The 19828-nt window shown below is 42.4% G+C and overlaps 1 protein-coding gene across 2 annotated transcripts in view; it reads left to right on the top strand.

Moving 5' to 3' along the window:
- The window catches only part of abcc8 (ATP-binding cassette, sub-family C (CFTR/MRP), member 8), a 39765-nt gene that overhangs the window by 282 nt on the left and 19655 nt on the right, over window positions 1-19828 (top strand). Inside the window, exons 2-17 of one of the 2 annotated variants that reach the window (XM_084018059.1) lie at window positions 2455-2617; window positions 4380-4527; window positions 5392-5513; window positions 6067-6233; window positions 7478-7720; window positions 10213-10401; window positions 11881-12042; window positions 12138-12293; window positions 13695-13829; window positions 14340-14502; window positions 15407-15447; window positions 15834-15979; window positions 17392-17506; window positions 17732-17851; window positions 18735-18807; window positions 18908-19013. In XM_084018059.1, coding sequence (XP_083874185.1) covers window positions 2455-2617; window positions 4380-4527; window positions 5392-5513; window positions 6067-6233; window positions 7478-7720; window positions 10213-10401; window positions 11881-12042; window positions 12138-12293; window positions 13695-13829; window positions 14340-14502; window positions 15407-15447; window positions 15834-15979; window positions 17392-17506; window positions 17732-17851; window positions 18735-18807; window positions 18908-19013 — 2249 coding nt within the window. Of the gene's footprint in view, window positions 1-2454; window positions 2618-4379; window positions 4528-5391; window positions 5514-6066; window positions 6234-7477; window positions 7721-10212; window positions 10402-11880; window positions 12043-12137; window positions 12294-13694; window positions 13830-14339; window positions 14503-15406; window positions 15448-15833; window positions 15980-17391; window positions 17507-17668; window positions 17852-18734; window positions 18808-18907; window positions 19014-19828 lie in introns of both variants that reach the window. The other variant, XM_084018058.1, reaches the window with a different exon arrangement.

Genomic DNA, 19828 nt, shown 5'->3' with positions numbered 1-19828 from the left:
ATTATCTAATATTACGTCATCATTACAGTCATTATAGGTCATAGTTAGTTAAATAATCCATGTGTAATCATACATTATTGACATTCATTCACTCCCAGAGGTGGATTCTTGGGAGTGTGTGAAATATTGGATGTGTTGGTTTTCGTGGCTGAGCTGTTATATTGTGGTAACACGTTATCACGGCCAGATGGAGAACATTTCTAAAAGATAATTACTGTTTGAATATGTGCAGACAGAGAGAGAGAGAGAGACCTCCAACATAGATTTACACTGATCAATACCTGGTTCATCATTCACCTCTTACCCTCACTTTGATCCCACGAATGAAATCATCACAGACAATCACAACATTCAAGCCTGTTAGCCTGCATTTAGTTGCCATCTGTACCAAAGATGTGATGTCACCACATAGCAATGGCAGTCTGTATTTGGGGCCTTTCTGATATTTAATGATTGCAGGAAAGGATTGTTCTTTATCTTTGCCGCTGCAGCTTCTAACCTTTTTTCCTTTCTGGGAGTCGCCATGAATGTCTGCTGCTCTTATTCTCTTTCTTAGCCTTAAAACTCCCCAGGCAATCCAGTGATGGACAGCGTGTATCTCTGATGTAGGCCACCAGAACTATAGCTGTTTCCCAGCTGTAAAAAAAAGGAAGAGAGGAAGAAAGACATGTCACATCTGTTTTCTTTAATTGAGGAATCAATGCTGACATTCTATTCCGAGATGAAATCCTTTCTCATTTAGTTGAGATCTCCTCCTGATGTGACGTCGGATTAGTTAGTCAACCCCCATGTTTGGACCAACTGTTTACTGTCAGGTAATGTAATTACGGCCTTCGGAGTAAGAAGATTATAATTAATGTGTGAGAGGATGTGACGGGTGCTAAACACATCGAAGGTCCACCTACATGGACTTCCACTGTGAATCACAACTGTATATTTCTGCTACAACAGCCTAAAAGATTACAAAATCACAAGATAATTTCACATGCATTCAGGTTTCTGCTTCTTAAAATGCAGTGCATTGTAATGGAAAAGTAAGAAGCATCTCCATTTATCATTTCTAAGGGAAAAATGCATTATATGTCAAGAGGAGGACAGCAGTTTGCCTCCCAGAGACGTTGGTTAATGGAATACATCTACATTTAAATGGCTGAACATCGTCTCTGAAGTGGGTCCCCATGAAGAACACACGTTGTTTTATTGCTCAATTCAGTCAATTGCATTGCAAGCACCACACATTTTTATAACAACTTACGAGCTGTCGAACACATTATCTTCTACTGTACTGTCATGTTACGTGAATGCCTGAGCACATGTTTGTAAACGCTCATTACATTTGAGCGGATCTCTCTGTTGTTATTACGTGCAGGTCACCGTGGCGTGGATTACATTAAACACAAATCATTTCCACCCGCAAGGAAAGGCCATGCGTCTGTCCCTGTTGGTTCATGGATTATTAAAATCTGCTCCCATGTTGCTCTTTGCTGATCCCCTCCGAGTGAGTCGGCTACTATTGGCTGCGACGGGCTTTTCTCCCCTCAGGACCGGACGCACAATGCTTGATTCATATTTAATGTCACTGTGTTTTATGTGTGCAGCATATGTATTCAGTGCCCTTTCTTGTTTAGTGCTCTTGTAGCTGCAACGTGAACCAAAGCTATAAATGACTGACAGGTTGAGTTATGTAAAAACATGAAAAAAGTGGTGTTGGGATTCAGATTGGAGCGCTTGCTCATGCTTCACACGTACCTTTTTTTTATTCAGCGTTTCCACTGCTCACTCAGCAGCTGTATCCCGCTTCTCGCTCCTCTCCCTCCTTCCCAGCTTCATCATTCACTGCACCCCCCACCCTCCCACCTCCAGTGGCTCTGTAGCTCCCTCCCCTCCCTCCCCTCTCGTCTTCCAAGGTCGACTTTGAGCTCTCGTTTGCAAAGGGACAAGAATAGCAGGTGCACTGCAGAATGCCACCGCTGCTCTAGCTCTGCATGCGTGTGTCTGAATGCATTTCAGCGGAGCAGTGCAGCGTCAAGGGAAGCTTCAGTTTTAGAGGATGTCTGAGGACTGCAGGCGGACGGGATGCAGATGTTTCTCACCAGCATGGGCGGGAAAGCAGCTTAGCCTGCCGGAGAGGAGAGAGAGCTGCTGCTGCTGCTGCTGCTGCTGTACTGGATTGTGACTGCCTCTGACCCCCCCATCTCTTCTCCTTCCTCCTCCTCCCTCCTTCCCTCTCTCCCTCTGTCTCCCCTCTTGCTTTGGATCCGGTATTTGGAAAGCTGGACTCGAGAAGGCACTTTGGGAATTATCCACTGAAGACAACGTCCGTGTTCCCTTTGAAAGGACGACATGCTCTGAGAGTCTCTATTTAAAAATCTCTGTCTCTCCTCTGTCTCCGGTCCTCTCCTCCTCCTCCTCCTCCTCCTGCTACTCCTCTTCCTCTGGCCGGTTCCCCTGCAGAGCCCCGGTTCCACCATGTCCCTGGCGTTCTGTGGGAACGAGAATAACTCGGCGGCTTACAACGTGGACGTGGGGGTTCTGAACAACGGCTGTTTCCTGGATGCACTCAACGTGGTGCCACATGTCTTCCTCCTCTTCATCACCTTCCCCATCCTCTTCATCGGTGAGTGTCGCCGGGAGGTGAGAGCCTCAGTCCCTTTACACACACACACACACACACACACACACACACACACACACACAGACGGATGATGTGTCAACACACAAAGATTGATGGACTTCAACATTCTCTCTATTTGCCCTTCTCAGTTTTCACCTTGTGTAGTTATGTGATGAATTAACTATCGAGCGTTTATTTGTAAAGCATTTATTTCCACTAAACCTCTCCCATGAATGAGCCGGGTCGACTGTGCACTTGTTTCTCCGAGTTCAAACACCCTCTCCAGGTGTCGGCTGTCCCGTGGCCAAGGTTAGAAATATGAATCTGCCGGAGGACGTATATTATTTTTTGTGCTGAGAGCAAATGTGACTCCTGTGATGAATGTGCAGAGGCAAAGGGATGCCATCATGCTCGCATTAGGTTACACCTCCGTCGCTCCCCTTGCTGGCTGCTGGCCATTCCATCAGCGTCATCATCGGTGTGTAACGGCTCAACAACACACACCGCTGCACAATACTGTCATGCAGGACGACACATGGTCGCCTCACACCACCGGTTTGACAGCGGCTCTGCATACCTGTTGTTCACTGAACATGCAACATATCCAATTATATCCGTCTGTCACCTTGAGCTGAACTTCTTCCACTAACAACTCTGTCAAACCTCAGGGGTGTGAAAGCTTCTCTAAAGCGTATCCTGCGCTGCATTCTGCCCTGCAGCTTTGTACTGTAATGTGTTGCCCTTTAGAGTGCTGGCTCATGAGTTATGGTCATATCGGTGTTATGCTGTGGAATCCACTGTCTCATGTTGACTGTGGATTCCACCAACAGGAGGATTATTGCACTGGGCTAATGATTAATTTCACTATCAATCAATCTGTTGAGTAATTTTTTAGATTATAACAATTAGTTATTCAGCCTATATAATGCAGAAAATAGTAGAAAATGTCCATCACGGTTTCCCAGAGTTCAAGTTGAGATGTTCAAAACCAGAAGATCTTTCATGTAAAGAAGAAAACTATAAAATAGTCATATTTGAGAAGCTATATCCAGCAAATCTTTGGGAATTTCTGCAAAAAAAAGATTTGTGGACTAATCATTTCAACTCTGGCTCCAGGACTGTCAAACAGTACGTGTGTGTGTGTGTGTGTGTGTGTGTGTGTGTGTGTGTGTGTGTGTGTGTGTGTGTGTGTGTGTGTGTGTGTGTGTGTGTGTGTGTGTGTGTGTGTGTGTGTGTGTGTTTGTGATACACTGTGCCAACACTTTCAGAGTGATAAACTCTCCGACAGCTACGGTGCCAAATAACAGCAGTGACTCACAGTAATGACATAAATGGAGCTTTGATGACTGAATCATTGTTATGTTATGGTCTGGGTCGGGACCAACATCTGGCAAAGTGACGGGACAAAGGAGCCGGAGACTCAATAAAAGCTCAAATAATTGAGTTGCGGGTTTAAGGCCAGCAGCCATCTGGCCAGGCTCACTGGCTCACTTGCCAAGAATCGAGCGATGTAATGAAAGCGACAATATCACAAGTTGTCTGAACTTAGAGAACCTGTCAGGCTGCTATTACCCCAAGCAGACCTTTATGCTTTACTTTTCATTCAGCCTTGCTGTGAAAGCATGTTGTCATGTATAATGTTGAAGGTTGCACTGGGAGAAGAACTGTATTGAGAAGCTTTGTAATTACATATTCTAATACGTCTGCTTAACCCCTGATGCTTTTAATAAAAATTAAAAAAATCATTTTGTGTCCCATGTTCAAGGCTGGGGCAGCCAGAGTTCAAAGGTCCACATCCACCACAGCACCTGGCTTCACTTTCCTGGTCACAACCTGCGCTGGCTCCTCACCTTCATCTTGCTCTTCATCCTCGTCTGTGAGATTGCAGAGGGCATCGTCACTAACCTGCAAGTGTAAGTCCTTTATGAACACCTGACACTGACAATGTGAGTGTTAGCTAGAGTTGATTCATGCTTCATCTAATCGAAGACTATTTAAAAACGTGGCAAGCTGAATTAACTTCATCTCCAAATGATAAATAATGGCTCTGACGATGCAACACGCCGTTGCCATGCGCTTCATGCTTCATGGGTCCCCAATCAAAAATAACAGCCTCAAGCAAATACCCTGTTAAAGTTTCCACTTCAACTCCCAGTGCAGTTTTTAAAAATACATATTTCTCCAGCTAATATTCACAGTTGGTTTATAATTGATTTAATTCATATTTATGTATTTTAAATATTAGTATAAAATATGCAGCTACTTGTCGATTGCTCACAAATTCATATTCTTTTGAGAATTGTATTTGAGAAAGAAAACCCCCGTTTAATGGTTAAGCCTTAAGAAGAGTGAGTCTTACAAATGTGTCTTTATTTCCAATATGTTTGATTCTCCTCTACCTTCAAATCCAGCATCCATTTATAAACCTTTTTGTCCCTGAGGAAAATGTCATTTAGAGTTTGAGCATGAAGAAACACATGGCTGGATAGAGAATCCACCTCTGCCCTTCCTCTCTTTAAATCCCCCATCACCTCTATGAGCCATATGCGTATGTTGTTGTTGTCTAATGTAGCCGTGTGAGTCGGTCCAGTAAACACTCTGGATTACTGTTGATCCGCCATTTCTGCAGACTGGAGGCACATTCATGCAAGAGTGATTGTTGCTGAAAGCAATAGAGGAGCTCTCCATCTGTCACTTCACGGGCGCTGAAGATTGATGAAGATGCATTTTGTGCCGACTCACTTTTCCCTCCTCTACGCTCTGGTTTTCATTCGCAGGTTCAGCCAATCCCTCCACCTCCACCTGTACATGCCTGCAGGTCTGGCCTTCATGGCTGGCATCACCTCTATTATCTACTATCATAACATCGAGACCTCCAACTTCCCCAAACTCCTATTAGGTACAGTATTCTCAAATTCAGTATCCTGTATCTAGAGAAAACTAGAATATCTCTAGTTTCTGCAGAAAGATCGGTCAATTAAGAGATCAGATGTATTCTTAGTCAGTTTTCTACTACTATTGTCCCATGTTTGCCGCCTAATGATCACCCTGTGTGCTTCTCTTTCGACTCTTCTCCTCCTCACGCATCATTATCTCCTCTGTGTTGAGCCATCGATGCTTCACTCTCTACTCCCATCTCGCCGCTGAGCCCCCTTTGGCTTCTAGGCTCCATATCACAGTCTCTTGATGTGATGGAGCGGTGCCGGGGTCATCAATGCATGAACAGAAATTAATCTCCTAAATTGAGACTCTACTGTTGGCATGCACGCTGCCGCTATTGTCATGGTATAGATACTCTTCATAATATAGAAATAGAGACAGGTGTAGATTTAGAGATATAGATATCCAGTTTCAAAGTGGTGAACATTATTAATAATACAGCCCGTCTATTTGGCTCTTGGCTCAGCCAGTGCTCTGCTGTCTTTGTTCTGATCCCTGCTGAATCTCCTCAGCCCTGCTGATCTACTGGCTGCTGGCTTTCACCATGAAGACCATCAAGTTCGCCAAGTACACCCAGCACGGCATCGGCCTGGGGCAGCTGCGCTACTGCATCACCGGACTGCTGGTGCTGCTGTACGGACTCCTACTAGCTGTGGAGATCAACGTCATCCTGGGACGGGTGAGTCTATATGGTCTCATGTATAAAGTTGTGTCACTTATTTGTTAAAGCTGTATAAAAAAAAGGTTGATTTAAATGATGCTACATTTGCTTTTCCTTGTCACAAAGTTAGGAAAGTCGTGTTTATCTTGATGTCATAGTGATGGATTTTGCAACTCAAAGTGAAGGAGTCACAAAATAGCTCTTACCAAAATCATTATTTAAACATAAATAAATGTCATGGTGATGCCTGATGAAAGGACAGGGGATCACTTAAGTCAGTACGCTTCATCCTCTGGGGACCATGAATCCATCTACAAAATTCCACAGAAATCCATCCAACTGTTGAGAAATCGGTGAACCGATTGGTTGACAGCCGGACTTTGCCATTCCTAAAGCTACGCATTTTAAACGAGCAAAAATGCAACCTCCTCTCAGCTTTATGAATCCGTCTCATATGTATTTCAATGGTGTGCCGGCTTGGTGCCACACTCAAATCTATCTTTATATTTATGACCTTTATGTAATTATCTTGTCATTTCATGGCTGCATTGTATTGATTGCACAGCAGACGTTTTCAGTTGTCTAAGCCTTTTTGAACATGGCGTACACTTTTCCCCTCGTTTCCTCTGAAAGGGATTCTCCCATCATGCCCGGCACTCAATCTGTTGAAACACTTTGTTTTTTGCTGTATCATATGTAGCTCATTTATCCGTACATTTGAAATAAACTTTCATAGCAATTAATTGTTTGTATGATTTGGTTATGATTGGCTTCCATCATCACAAACTGCTCATCCTTCCAATTGATTTCAGCTAATTAATACACTACAAAACATTTGTAAAACGCAAATGGAGAATGTTGACTGATTTGAAAAGAAAACCATGGCAACAGAGTACCTCCAGTATAATGAAATGATATTTATATGATCTTATTGTAATTGTTTGTATTCTGTAATACATCTGTGACTTAGTTTACATGAAGCTTAAAACCTGCATCGACTGTAATTATTACACAATGGAGACAATTTATCCTTCTGCAGCTATAATCAATGCCACTAATAAGAGTGTTTTCAGCTGCCATATCCATTGTGTTGCAGCTTTGCATATCCATGCAGAAAAATTATACTTATTATCTCCGAGCTGATGTTTCTGTTTCGTCTAATCAGTGGTTGCGTGGTTTTATATTCCCCATCGACATCCGGGACACTGCGGAGGACACAGTGAGTGGAATAATAACTGAACCTTGTCTCCTTTTTATCGCAGCGCTACATGTGTTTCGCCAACCCCACAGAAGTGAAGCCCCCGGAGGACCTCCAGGACCTGGGCGTCCGCTTCCTGCAGCCGTTCGTCAACCTGTTGTCCAAAGCCACCTACTGGTGGATGAACACCTTCATCACCGCCGCTCACAGACGACCCATCGACCTCAAGGTCATCGGCAAACTGCCCATCGCCATGAGAGCCCTCACCAACTACATCAAGCTACGCAAGGCGTTCGAAGACCAGAAGGTGAGGCAGCGAGTGAACGGTCTGGTGTCACATGAAAACCACGATTCATCGCTTCATATAGTAGGAGCATCGCTTAAGTTCCTGCTGTTCCATTACCAGGTGCATTTGCACAGAAACTGGAGGGCTCATTCTGTAATTACAACCATTGTGACAGTCTCTTGAGCTCTTTTCAAATGTGAGATGTGATTATTTTTATCTGAAAGCTTCACTAAGTGGTGGAAAACAAAAGCGCTATTCAATTATTTGCGTCATCGGTGCTGAATAGATAGCAGTGGATGTAGAAAGCACCGGTGGAGAAATAAAGTAGAGGAAGATTGTATGTTGGAAAGAATAAAGTGAGCGTTAATATTGGGCTGCTTCTCCCGTGTTGACCTTTTGTCAGAAAGGAAATGTTAAAGAAGCAAATGTCTGCATGTGAAGGCGTTTGTTATTTTAAAGAATACTCATGTGGGGATCAAGTTGGATCTCTGACTGAAAGACACAAATAAGGAAAGAAGTATTTACGTAAGAGCTTAGAGTTCAGCCTGTTTGGCCCCACTTCGCATCACTTTGAGCCCCTTTGTTAGTTTAACCGTCTTATTAAATTGCGTGTTTGTAACGTCGCATGGCTGTTGGACAGTTTGACATGTGCACGAAGTGATCTGGGAATCTCGCGGCGTCGTCTTTGTTTTTTTCTGGTACAGCTGTTGATCTCTGTCCTGTGGTGGCTCAGCCCCGACGGAACTGGGACCATTAAACTATGTTCAGACTTCACAGAGATGATTATTCAATAGTGTAAACACTGAAATGTCACAGTGCCTTTCAACACGCACAAGTTCCAGCGTAATCTCCGTCCTTTTAAATCGCCCCGCGTTTGGAAACAAGTCCACATCACGCACTTGTTGCCCTATTTATCTCAGACCTGCTGGCCGGGAGTCGTCCCTCTGTGTTCGTGGGTTTCCTCTAGCAGTCAAAAGACATGCAGATGTAGTGAACCAGAAGATGAAAATGATGATAGACTCTTGGGAGTCTCATCTCTTGCATGCTGGAATACTTGAGCTCCCTGTGATTGTATGGAAAGTGGGTGAGTGAGTGGGTGGATGCTGTTCAATACAACAAGGATTGGGTTGTTTTGATGAAATGAAATCATGAGGATGTTTGATAGAGAATACAGTAGAAACCCTTCTCTCTTTTCCCACATTGCACTCAACCCAAGGCAGTTTTTCCCTTCTGATCGATTGAGTCCAAACCAGCGACGTTTCTTCGTCTCTCCTCTCCCTCTTCTGCCTCTCCGTGCACGTGTCAGCTGTCAGAGTTGAAGGGCCTCCTGTTCGAGGTCAGAGTTTTCCAGTGTTTGGAAGGTCACGAGATTCGTCACTGCTGCACATGTGCGTCCGGTGTGAACGCAACCCCGCTTCCTTTCCGGTAGGAGAGAGGGATGAGAGCGACCGAGAGATCCCAGTGGAGAGGTGGTGGGTGGGCATTAAGGAGGGAAAGCCTGGAGGCGGCGGGTCGTTCCCATTCTACTGTGAACGAGGCGACATCCCGACCCCTGTGGGAGTGAAAGCACTGCACTTTCATGGGAAGCTAGTTTCACTCTGCGTGTGTGAGAAGGAACATCCTCCTTCCTTTCTCGCTTGAACCCAAGGTACAAAGAAAGGACGTGTGTGTGTTTGTTTGTGTGTGTTTGTTTGTGTGCGTGACGCGCAGAGTGACACATGTTCCGTACGGAGGCTCGAATGGAAAGATGGAGAAACATGTGAACGGTCACTTCTGTTCTCACAGTTCTGTTCGTGTTCACACATATACGCACAGGAAATGTTCTGGGAGTGTTTACTGCACCGGGAAAGTCCAGATGTTTTCCTGATCATTGCTAAATCGAAGAACGCAAACTGTTGTCTTGTTGTGACGTTAATAAATCTTGGATGTCGTCAATCATTATAAATAAAGATCAGTAGCTCCGCTGGTAAAAGAACCCTCAACCTGTGTGTTTAATCCTCATCCTCTGCATCACTGTGGTGGTTTTCCAGCATCATTTGTTACAGAGCAGTTAAACACGACTGCCCGAGCTCCACTGTGAAAGTCGTCATTAATCATCACATCCCATGATGCAGCAGCAGCAGCAGCGGGGAGGATGGGAGGCCTGAACGTGACCTAATTTTTCATGTTTCTGTTGCAGTAGTGGAGCCACTGTCAGCTTTTATCTCCAAGCATTCACTTCGTCTTGCCCTGTTAGCGGCCTCTTCTTTTCTTGTGCTGCCAGTACACCTCCACAGAGACGTTGCTTTGTGTTGTACAAACCAGTTTAGAGCTTCAACTGCAGCCTTCTTTAGTAGCTGAAATGTTCTGATTGATGGTGATTTATATTTAGATTGAGAAGTATGCAAGGCTTTTGAATTGGGTTGTTATTCAGTCACTGCCGATATTCACCATTCGACATCATTTCTCAACATATTCACTCAGCGTGCAGCTATATTTCCTGCTCTGACCCCCTTTTTTCCGTCGTCCCTCAGAGCCCTCAGGGCACAGTACCCCAGGGCCCGAAGTCCATCTGGCAGGCCTTGAGGAAAGCATTCGGCAGACCTCTCATCCTCAGCATCACATTCCGCTTCCTGGCCGACCTGCTGGGCTTCGCCGGCCCTCTTTGCATCTCCGGCATCGTCCACCACATCAGCAAGGACAACCGCACCATTCAGCAGCCGGTGAGGGGTCGACCACTCTGACACACATGAGTTACTGAACTTGTTATCCATTTTCACTGGTCACATTATTATTATTTAAAAATATATTCAAAGAATGCAAGCATGTCACCTTCTTTATTGCTAGCAATTTGTTATAACATCAGTAATACGACCCATTCCCCCAGATTTGTTTTTTTTCTTTTGTGTGTGCTGCCACATCACACTAAAGTGTTGAACTGATTATTGCATCATTCAGATTATTATTTAAATAGCCCTGTCTCATCTTTTTTTACATTTGTGTGTTTGTTGTTTAGCTACATCTCTTTCTTTAACTGCTTCTTTTTTTTTTACCCATTATTGTATCCCTATGTTCTGTCTTAAAGCCCTAAAAAACTAGGATTACATACTCATGACTAATTTAGCAGCTCTAAATGAAAGGTTTGGGAAAAAGTAGTCCTCATTTATTAAGAGATTCCTCAGGGCTGTGTGTGTGGTTTGACCACTTTTTACAGAGTGCTGACAACATTAGAACAGACCGAAATCTCTCATGTGAAATAAACAAAACTAATAAAAAGACATAACCAGTAAAGTCCCGAGATTGGTTGGTACAGGAGGTGAAAGTAAACTATTTCTGAGAAAACGTAGGTGTTAAATTAAATGAAATAAACAGATAACTGAAGGAATTCAGAAACCGACCAAAGCAGCGTGAGCAGACACGACGGACTGTCACAGTTTGATGAGACTGAGTTTATGACGCCACTCTCCCACCTACCTGCCCTGACAGTGTATACTAATCTATTCCTCATTAAATGTTAATGAGGCTTATTGCTGGCTAGATTCCACACTGTGTTACCAGACAGCCTCTCAGGCATCCAACCGTAAGAATAACTCGTTTGGAATTCCCATCCTTCGCGAGCCAGTGGAATATTAAACATTAATTGGAAAATGGTTAACAGAAATGCTCTATGCAGACTGAAAACATCCCTTTTTGTAAAATAGTGACACCGAACCAATGAGACTGTTGCACGATTGTGTTTCTGGGTCTTAGATGGAGTCAGACGTGTGTTTTTGGCAGTTGGATGAGAAAGAAAATGCATTTCAAGGATGAGTGAGGCACATTTCTAATCAATAATTGAGTGAATGATCTCTACCTCCACCTAATTAATTCATCTTTGAGGGAGATACGTGTCCGTCTCCTGTAGCCGAGCCACATTCTTATGTGGTTTCCAGTTTCCTCCCCACATATCTGCCGTGCGATGATACAGTTTGATGTGTGTTTGAGTCGTAGCCTGCTCTGAAATAGAAATCATACTTTAAATGGGCTGCCCTCGGCTCTCGAAGTGATGAGAAATTGGAAGTTACTGGCAGAGTTGAATCCAATCTCCCAGAGTTCAGCTTGTGTGGCCGACCTTGCCGAGGCCCCTGCCTGTCTAGCAATGATAAACTGGTCGATACCTCTCTCTCTCTCCCCGTCTCCCTACCTGGCCATGCATCCACAAGAAGTTGCTGGGGATCTATTTCATTTCCTCCAAGGAGTTCCTGGAGAATGCATATGTGCTGGCTGTGCTGCTCTTCTTCGCCCTGCTCCTGCAGAGGACCTTCCTCCAGGCCTCCTACTATGTGGCCATCGAGACGGGCATCAACCTGCGTGGGGCCATACAGGTAAAGGAAATACTCCATTTAACGTATACATAAGTAATTTATTGAAGTTCTACTGTTTGTCCACATGGATGTGAATGTGGTTTCCCTCTCGCCAGACAAAAATCTACAACAAGATCATGCGTCTGTGCACCTCCAACATGTCCATGGGCGAGTTGACCGTCGCGCAGATCTGTAATTTGGTTGCCATAGATACCAACCAGCTCATGTGGTTCTTCTTCCTCTGTCCCAACCTGTGGGCCATGCCAGTACAGGTGAGAAACACGTCTGTCTACTCCATTAAGTCTTGAGTTTTTCTCAAGACTTAATGGAGTAGAGTTTGCTTTAACCGTATGTTGCCAGTTAGAGTTACTTTCATGTTATTTTGGCCACTTTGCTGCCTCTCTATTATTGCATTGCATTTGTGTTAAACTTTTCAAAGGTTTTTATTAGACCATATTTCTTTTTTTTTTTGTGTTGTGCTGCATGTTGTCTTTTCTCGCCAGGCTCACAGTTCATTGGGCAAAGCTCACTTTACGCTCATGTGGAGAATAAAGGCTTATATAGAGGGATGCGAGGACTCAGAGGAGCCTCAGCTGTTATGGCCCCTGTGGGAGTTAGAGAATATTTACTCCAAGTGTGTGCAGTCGATTGCGATCCTGTGACCTTTGCAATCTGTTCTCTAGATGGATTGTGTAATTCATGACACCACATCCATGACATTTACTTTATAATCAATGTTGTCATATCGGAGAAAGTAGAGTTGAAATCAGACGTCCTGGTAAATCATGAAAATACCATTTCAGCAACTATTTGAATATACTGCCATGTCGTTGAATCTGGAGTTGTCATATTTACCTGCTCTATTTGTTCTCCTTCCATCTGGCCTCTCCAATTTTATCCATAAAAATCAATTTAATGCATGTTGCAATATTGACCTGCTGCTGCATATTTGTAATTTATTTACCCTCAGAGCCAGAGAGTGGAGGTGCATGCATGCAAATCATTAAGACTTTGCCTAAATATAGCCGCTACCATGTCTGTAGACTTTTGGGGAAAGTGACCATGGAAAAAAACCCCAAAGAGGTCTCAAGTGGACGACAGTAGCTCTTGAGGGAAAGCTAGGTCTGGGTATTAGAGGGAATAATGACACTGTGTGTTACTGTGTGTTACTGTGTGCAGCGAATGAACGCTTTAATCAGGTGGGAATAATGTGAGAAGCTGACAGAAACTGAAAGGGGGTTGGTGGCTCCACAAAGTACATTGCCATGCTAATTGCCATGGTTACTAAGGCCATTGCTAACCTGAAGAAAACAAAAAAATCCGCTCATAACCTGCTGTTATTTTACCCATAACCCACCTCGTCCCCAGTGGCGTGCATTATCATGTGACAGATGAAGGATGGGGGGTGTGAGAGTGTGAAATGTCACATCCTTCTCCATCTGGTGTGTCCTGGGGATTCCTGAGAGAGAGAGAGAGAGAGAGAGAGAGAGAGAGAGAGACATAGAGATGTGCTGTTTTGCAAATTCCTTCACTTAATCGTTTGAACGTCAGCGTTCCAGTTACGTCATTCTCACGTTGTGTAACTGAAGACCGCCGCCTTGGAAATCTTTCACTCCACATTTTCCAGTTAAAATGTATTTGCCTTCATTGATCCTCATGCCTTCCACTCTCAGATCGTTGTGGGAGTCTTCCTGCTCTACTACCTCTTGGGAATCAGTGCCTTGATCGGAGCCACCGTCATCGCTGTGTTAGCTCCCGTACAATACTTTGTGGCCACGAAGCTGTCCCAAACACAAAAGAGCACCCTGGTGAGTTATTATTTTTTATATATATATAGTGTCCAGGGTTAAATATCTCAATATTGGATTGGTGCATAAAAATCATGAGCCCCCGAGGATGAAATAACTTTGGTGATGCCCCTGACTTTTACTCTAGAACCAACATTTATTGTTCAAAATGAAATCTCACACTATTTATGATCATGACATCACATGCTTCTCTCTCACACACACACACACACTTAGCTGGTCACCTCATAACATAATTATCCCATAAGGGAATTAAACATTTATTTCACCCATAGAAGAAACCACAAAATGTTTTCAATCACACTATATATCTCACCGTGAGCCGTTGTGCTGCTTCCTACCGCCACAAAGTATTCAATAAGTCCAGTCAAATGTAATTCTGTTTCCTCTATACTGTGGAAAAAGATATTGGCAGTTGAACCCAGGAAGTCGAGGTGATTACGCTCATGCCGTCCTCCTGGCTGCACCTCTTGATGTGTTTTGGGTGATTTAATCAAAGTTCACTCGCAGGAATACTCCAGTGAACGTCTGAAAAAGACCAACGAGCTGCTGCGGGGCATCAAGCTGCTGAAGCTGTACGCCTGGGAACACATCTTCTGTGAAAGTGTGGAGGGAACCCGGTGCAAAGAGCTCACCAGCCTGCAGGCCTTCGCTCTCTACACATCCATATCCAGTAAAGCACTTTCTTTTCTACGCTGAACTTCTCTCATATTTGCACATCTTTTATAATATCGCAGAAAGAAAAAAGTCACATGGCGTTACATCACTATTTACATAAAAACTGTTGTGTTTCACTTGTCGTTCAACCTTAATTGAACTCCACAATTTCCCATCAACATCTTTAATTGAACATATAAGTTTATAAATAACCGAATGTAAAGGAAACTATTGTTTGAGGCACGACTATCGTGGAATATTGTACTGCAATCAGCCTCGCTGTACAATAGGATCACTCAATACTTATTTGTTTGGGACAGATTGCTGACTTATCATCTTCAAGGTGAACAGTGGCTGCAGTCTCCGAGGCTCCAGTCCTCTAATAGACTGTGTCCCATCTCTAAGTGCAGATTTAAGAGGAGCGAGCAATTTCCCCGCCTGACAGGAGTAATGGAACAGAACAATTTAATGACAGTAATAGAAACCAAGATATATTCACCATCAGTGCAAAGATGAGACTGCACTCTCACCCCGAGAATAAACTTGTTTGTTCCACCTTTTCCATAATATTTCATGACATTTTGATTTTACGGGTCATAGAAAATAATGTGAGTCATAAATGTCCCTCCACAGAATATTGTGATTACCTGGCAGATGCTGGTGTAACAGAACAACACCAATCATGTATTTTTGAGTCTCAGTTTTTATGAAATCAAAAGGATGTTGATTTTCATGTTTAACCAAGTAATCAGTGCATTGAAGTAAAACATAAAAAAACTATATTTTAACAGAATAATGTGAGTTGACATGGATGAAGTACTGCTTTTTTTGTAAGAATTAATAGAGGAAATAGTTCATATTTCACTGTAGTCTTGTAAAACACCTTTATATCCTCCTGTCTGTCTCTCTTCTGCTTTCAGTTTTCATGAATGCAGCTATTCCCATTGCAGCTGTGTTGACGGTGAGTATATATTTGAGCTCTAACATGGTTCCCTGAAGATGCTTCTAGTCTAGTAAACGGAGCACCACTGTGTGGAGGGCAGAGCAGAGCCAGTGTTGGGTGACATTTCACAGTGACACAGCGGCGGGATCTCTGACATCACATTAAATCCCGCCTGTATTTATAGAAGTCCTTCATAGTTGGAACTCGAGTGGCGACAAATTGGAAAAAGTCCTGATACCAAGGAGAGGGGGAGATATTACACGACGGAAGTAGACAAGTGCTCTTTTTGTTGTTGCTCTAGTCAAGTTCAAGAGCAACTTGATAACTTGTCTTCACTGGTTCGACCTTGAACAGACCTTGACTGTCTATCAGATAACCATTGTGTGCCTCCTCTCCTCCTGCAGACGTTCGTGGTCCACGTTCACGTCGCCGAGGACACCAACCTCTCCCCGGCCGTGGCCTTCGCCTCGCTGTCCCTCTTCCACATCCTGGTCACCCCCCTCTTCCTCCTCTCCAGCGTGGTACGCTCCACCGTCAAGGCTCTTGTTAGGTGAGAAACTCAAATATATCTATTTTTACAGCAGCATTTATCATCCTCATGTGGATTCTTTTAATAAATGACAGAATCTCATAACCTCCAGGTTTGTTTTTGTTTTTGAGTGTTTATTGGTGAGGAAACGCTTCGGAAGGAGATGTTAGAAACACTACTGACAATAAACAGATTAGTGAAAGGCGACGTTATATAGATGAAACTCTCGACCTTTTCCTGCAGTCGTTATTGGATCAGCCTGCGCTCCCGAAACGCAGTGTTTCACTTCCTTGTGTTTTGGTGCGCTTGTCTCTCGGTCTGGAATGTTGTGCCTATTTATCTTCAGCAATTAGCTTCACAATTAGTTTTCCAGTCATCTGGTGCTGCAGAGTTACAGATCTCTCTCTCTCCTTCCATTACTGCTTAAGTTAATAACTGCCCATGTGAGGAAGTCCTTAGATTTTACAGATCTACAGTATGAAAGGCAGCTAGGATATAAATGATCAACCATATGCTTCAATCTGCAGGAAGGAGTGTTAAACGACGCCAGATGATACACTTTTGTAGAAAACGAGAGCAAAAAACAAAAAAACATTATTTTCTAAGGTAAATTTTAGGCTTAATTTAATTTGTTCATAACCAAACTGTAAATATTGAAGGGAAGAACATTAAAAGTATTCACCTGATCTACAAGAATGTGTGCAAAATATTTAAATAGACATTCAAATGACACAAAATCAATTCATTTTCAACATTTGGCTTCTACTACTCTGCCTGAGGTGATTATGTGTGCCTTCTAGATTACTACAATTAATAAAGGATCATTAACAAAATCAAGAATGAATTCTTTTACTGCTGAAAAGATTAAAGCGGTCCTCTGAGGGCGTCTCATAGCGTCAACCAAGCAGAACTCCGTTCCCCGAGACGACGAGGCAACGAGAGCGAGTCCGTTTGAATCATCATCATCTCCACCTAAGCGACCGCGAAAACGATCACAGGGCCGGGAGTGTAACGAGCGGGGTGATGAAACTGACATCACACACTCCCTTTATGGGACTCTAGGAGACTAGCTGGTGGACTTGTGCTGATGTAAGCATCTTGTTTTTAACTGCATTCTTTTGAATGTGAAATCTGCATTTGATCCTTTTGAGATGTTTATTTTAGGACAGTGTGATCTGACACACTCTGTCAGACAAGAGGATTAAAACAAGTTCACAGTTTAGATTCAGTTTATCCTCTTCCTGTGGACTGAGACGTTCCATGTTTCAAGAAGCATTCTCATTTCATAATGCTATTTTAATAATAATCAGACATTTAGCACACATTTAGTAGTTCGATTTAGATGTTTTTTTCTCATTTAGGTAGTTTATTTACATTTGTTTTCTATCATTTGTGACTTCTGATTCCTCCGTTTCTCTCCGTTTGATCTGCAGTGTTCAGAAGCTCAGTGAGTTTTTCTCAAGCGATGAGATCGGAGATGAACAAGAGCCCAGGGTGACGTTAACTTCTGGCTCCAACAATCTCAACCAAAATAGATACCAGGCTGTGGTAAGTACAAGTACACGCAGGTTTTTTGGGGGTTTTTCATTAACGCAATGTAGACAGAATTGGTTTCTTATACTTTTCTTCCTCCACCTTATTGTCTTCCTATTAATATCACCATTTACCCCTTTTGTCCTTTGTGCCCGATGTTACACAACCCTCCTCTAGTCATCCTCTAAACCTTTCCCTTCATCCTCCTCCTCCTCCTCCTCTTTGTCCCGACACCTCAAGCCTCTGAAGGTGGTGAACCGGAAGCGCCCCCCGAGGGACGACTGGAACAACTACAGCTCACATGGGGACCATGTGGGGGACAGACCCTCCCAGGACGTGGACCAAGACATCTGTATCAAGGTGAGGAGGATAAAAGGACAGAGCAGGTCATCCTCCACCAAATAAGTGGTGACGTTGGAGTTCACAATTCTGGACATTTGACCTCATCTTAAAGGTCAGACATTTCAAATCACACTGAGTGAGTTAATGGGGCGAACACAGTTCATCTGCTGGTTTTGTTACGAACTTTAAAATCAGTCCAAAAATAATCCAAAAGAAGTTATAGGTTTAAAAAGTTATTGTGAATTATTTCAATCAAAAGGGAATGTTTTACCCTTCTCTGTAAAGCATTTAAAGATAGAAATTTAAAATCATAAATCATATCATGCATAGGGAAACACGCTGGTGTAGTGGTTATGTCAGCTGGATTCAGCTCCAATCTAGATACACTATTGATCAGTTGATAGCAAGCATAATAAAAAAAAAAAAGAAGAAGAATTTTTGGACTTTGCAAGAATGCCAGACCTTAGTTTTCATCTACATTATTTAGAGTATTTTCTGTATCCTTAATATCTAACTCTTCTGAATGGAGACTGATTTCTCTCCTTCATTCCTTCAACAACATTTTGAAAGTTGAATTAACTCGCCACGAGGATACGTCATCACAAGATCATTTAGGCATTGTACACAATATTTTGCACACCAGCGATCAACATTTTTTGAGATTTTTAAGGAAAAGTAGGAATATGTCCATCTCTGGAAAATTTGGAAAATTGCAGTGATTTGCCTGCTCAATGAATCTCTATCACTTAAGTGAATAACAGGATTATCCTGCATGAAGTGAATAAGAATGAAGACACATTTACGTGTTATTGCCTCACTCTGCATCGCTGGAGGCGGATGGCATGTTGACTGTGAGTCAATCTGAGCTTGACATTTGAGTCTGTGCTTTGCTTTTCCTCAGATAACGAGCGGCTATTTCACGTGGACAGATGGACCACCGACACTTTCTAACGTGGACATCAAGATCCCTTTTGGTGAGCGCCAGGCAGTGTGATTAACAATCTTCCTCCTCGGTTTCTCCTGTTTGTTTGTTTGTCTATTACTTCTCTTACTTACCTGGTTCCTTTACTGCAGGTAAGCTGACGATGATTGTGGGCCAGGTGGGTTGTGGGAAATCGTCCCTGTTGCTGGCAGCGCTGGGGGAAATGCAGAGAGTATCGGGATCAGTCGCCTGGAACAGGTTGGTTTTCTTTCTGTGTCAGTCGACGCTGATACTTCAAGTCCATGAACTGCAAATTATATGCTTCAATCCAGATGTGAAAGGTTAATTTAAAGAGAATTGCTTCTCTGGTTGGTCTGTCAGGGAGCTTTTATTTATGGGATATTCTTGCAGCGATATTTTCTACGTCCCTGACAAGGCAATTTGCAGAATAATCAAATCTCATACCAGAAATGGATTTGTAAAATAGAGCTGATATCGCAGCTTTTATGACCGATGGATGGAGAGGAAGAAATTAGTCAAAATGCAGATGGGAAAAGATCCCAACTGACATTCTATTTTATTTTATTTTATTTTATTTTATTTTATTTTATTTTATTTTATTTTATTTTATTTTATTTTATTTTATTTTATTTTATTTTATTTTATTTTATTTTATTTTATTTTATTTTATTTTTAATTATTTTAATTTTAATTTAATTTAATTTAATTGTATTTAATTTTATTTTAAATTTAATTTAATTTAATTTAATTTAATTTAATTTAATTTAATTTAATTTTATTTTATTTTATTTTATTTTATTTTATTTTATTTTATTTTTTTTTATTTTATTTTTTTTTATTTTATTTTATTTTATTTTATTTTATTTTATTTTATTTTATTTTATTTTATTTTATTTTACTTTATTTTATTTTATTATATGCACTTTCTTAGTAGTTTGCACTGAAGAAGGCTAGGTGCTCTTGTAACTATCATGAGCACCAGGCCAAATTTTAAATAGCTCAGCTGAAAGCTGAGTAGTCATGTGCCACCCAATGCATTCTGTGAGTCATTA

This window comes from Eutrigla gurnardus, assembly GCF_963514095.1.
Source record: "Eutrigla gurnardus genome assembly, chromosome: 9".
Lineage (NCBI taxonomy): Eukaryota > Metazoa > Chordata > Actinopteri > Perciformes > Triglidae > Eutrigla > Eutrigla gurnardus.
This window is presented reverse-complemented; position numbering and strand designations above follow the sequence as displayed.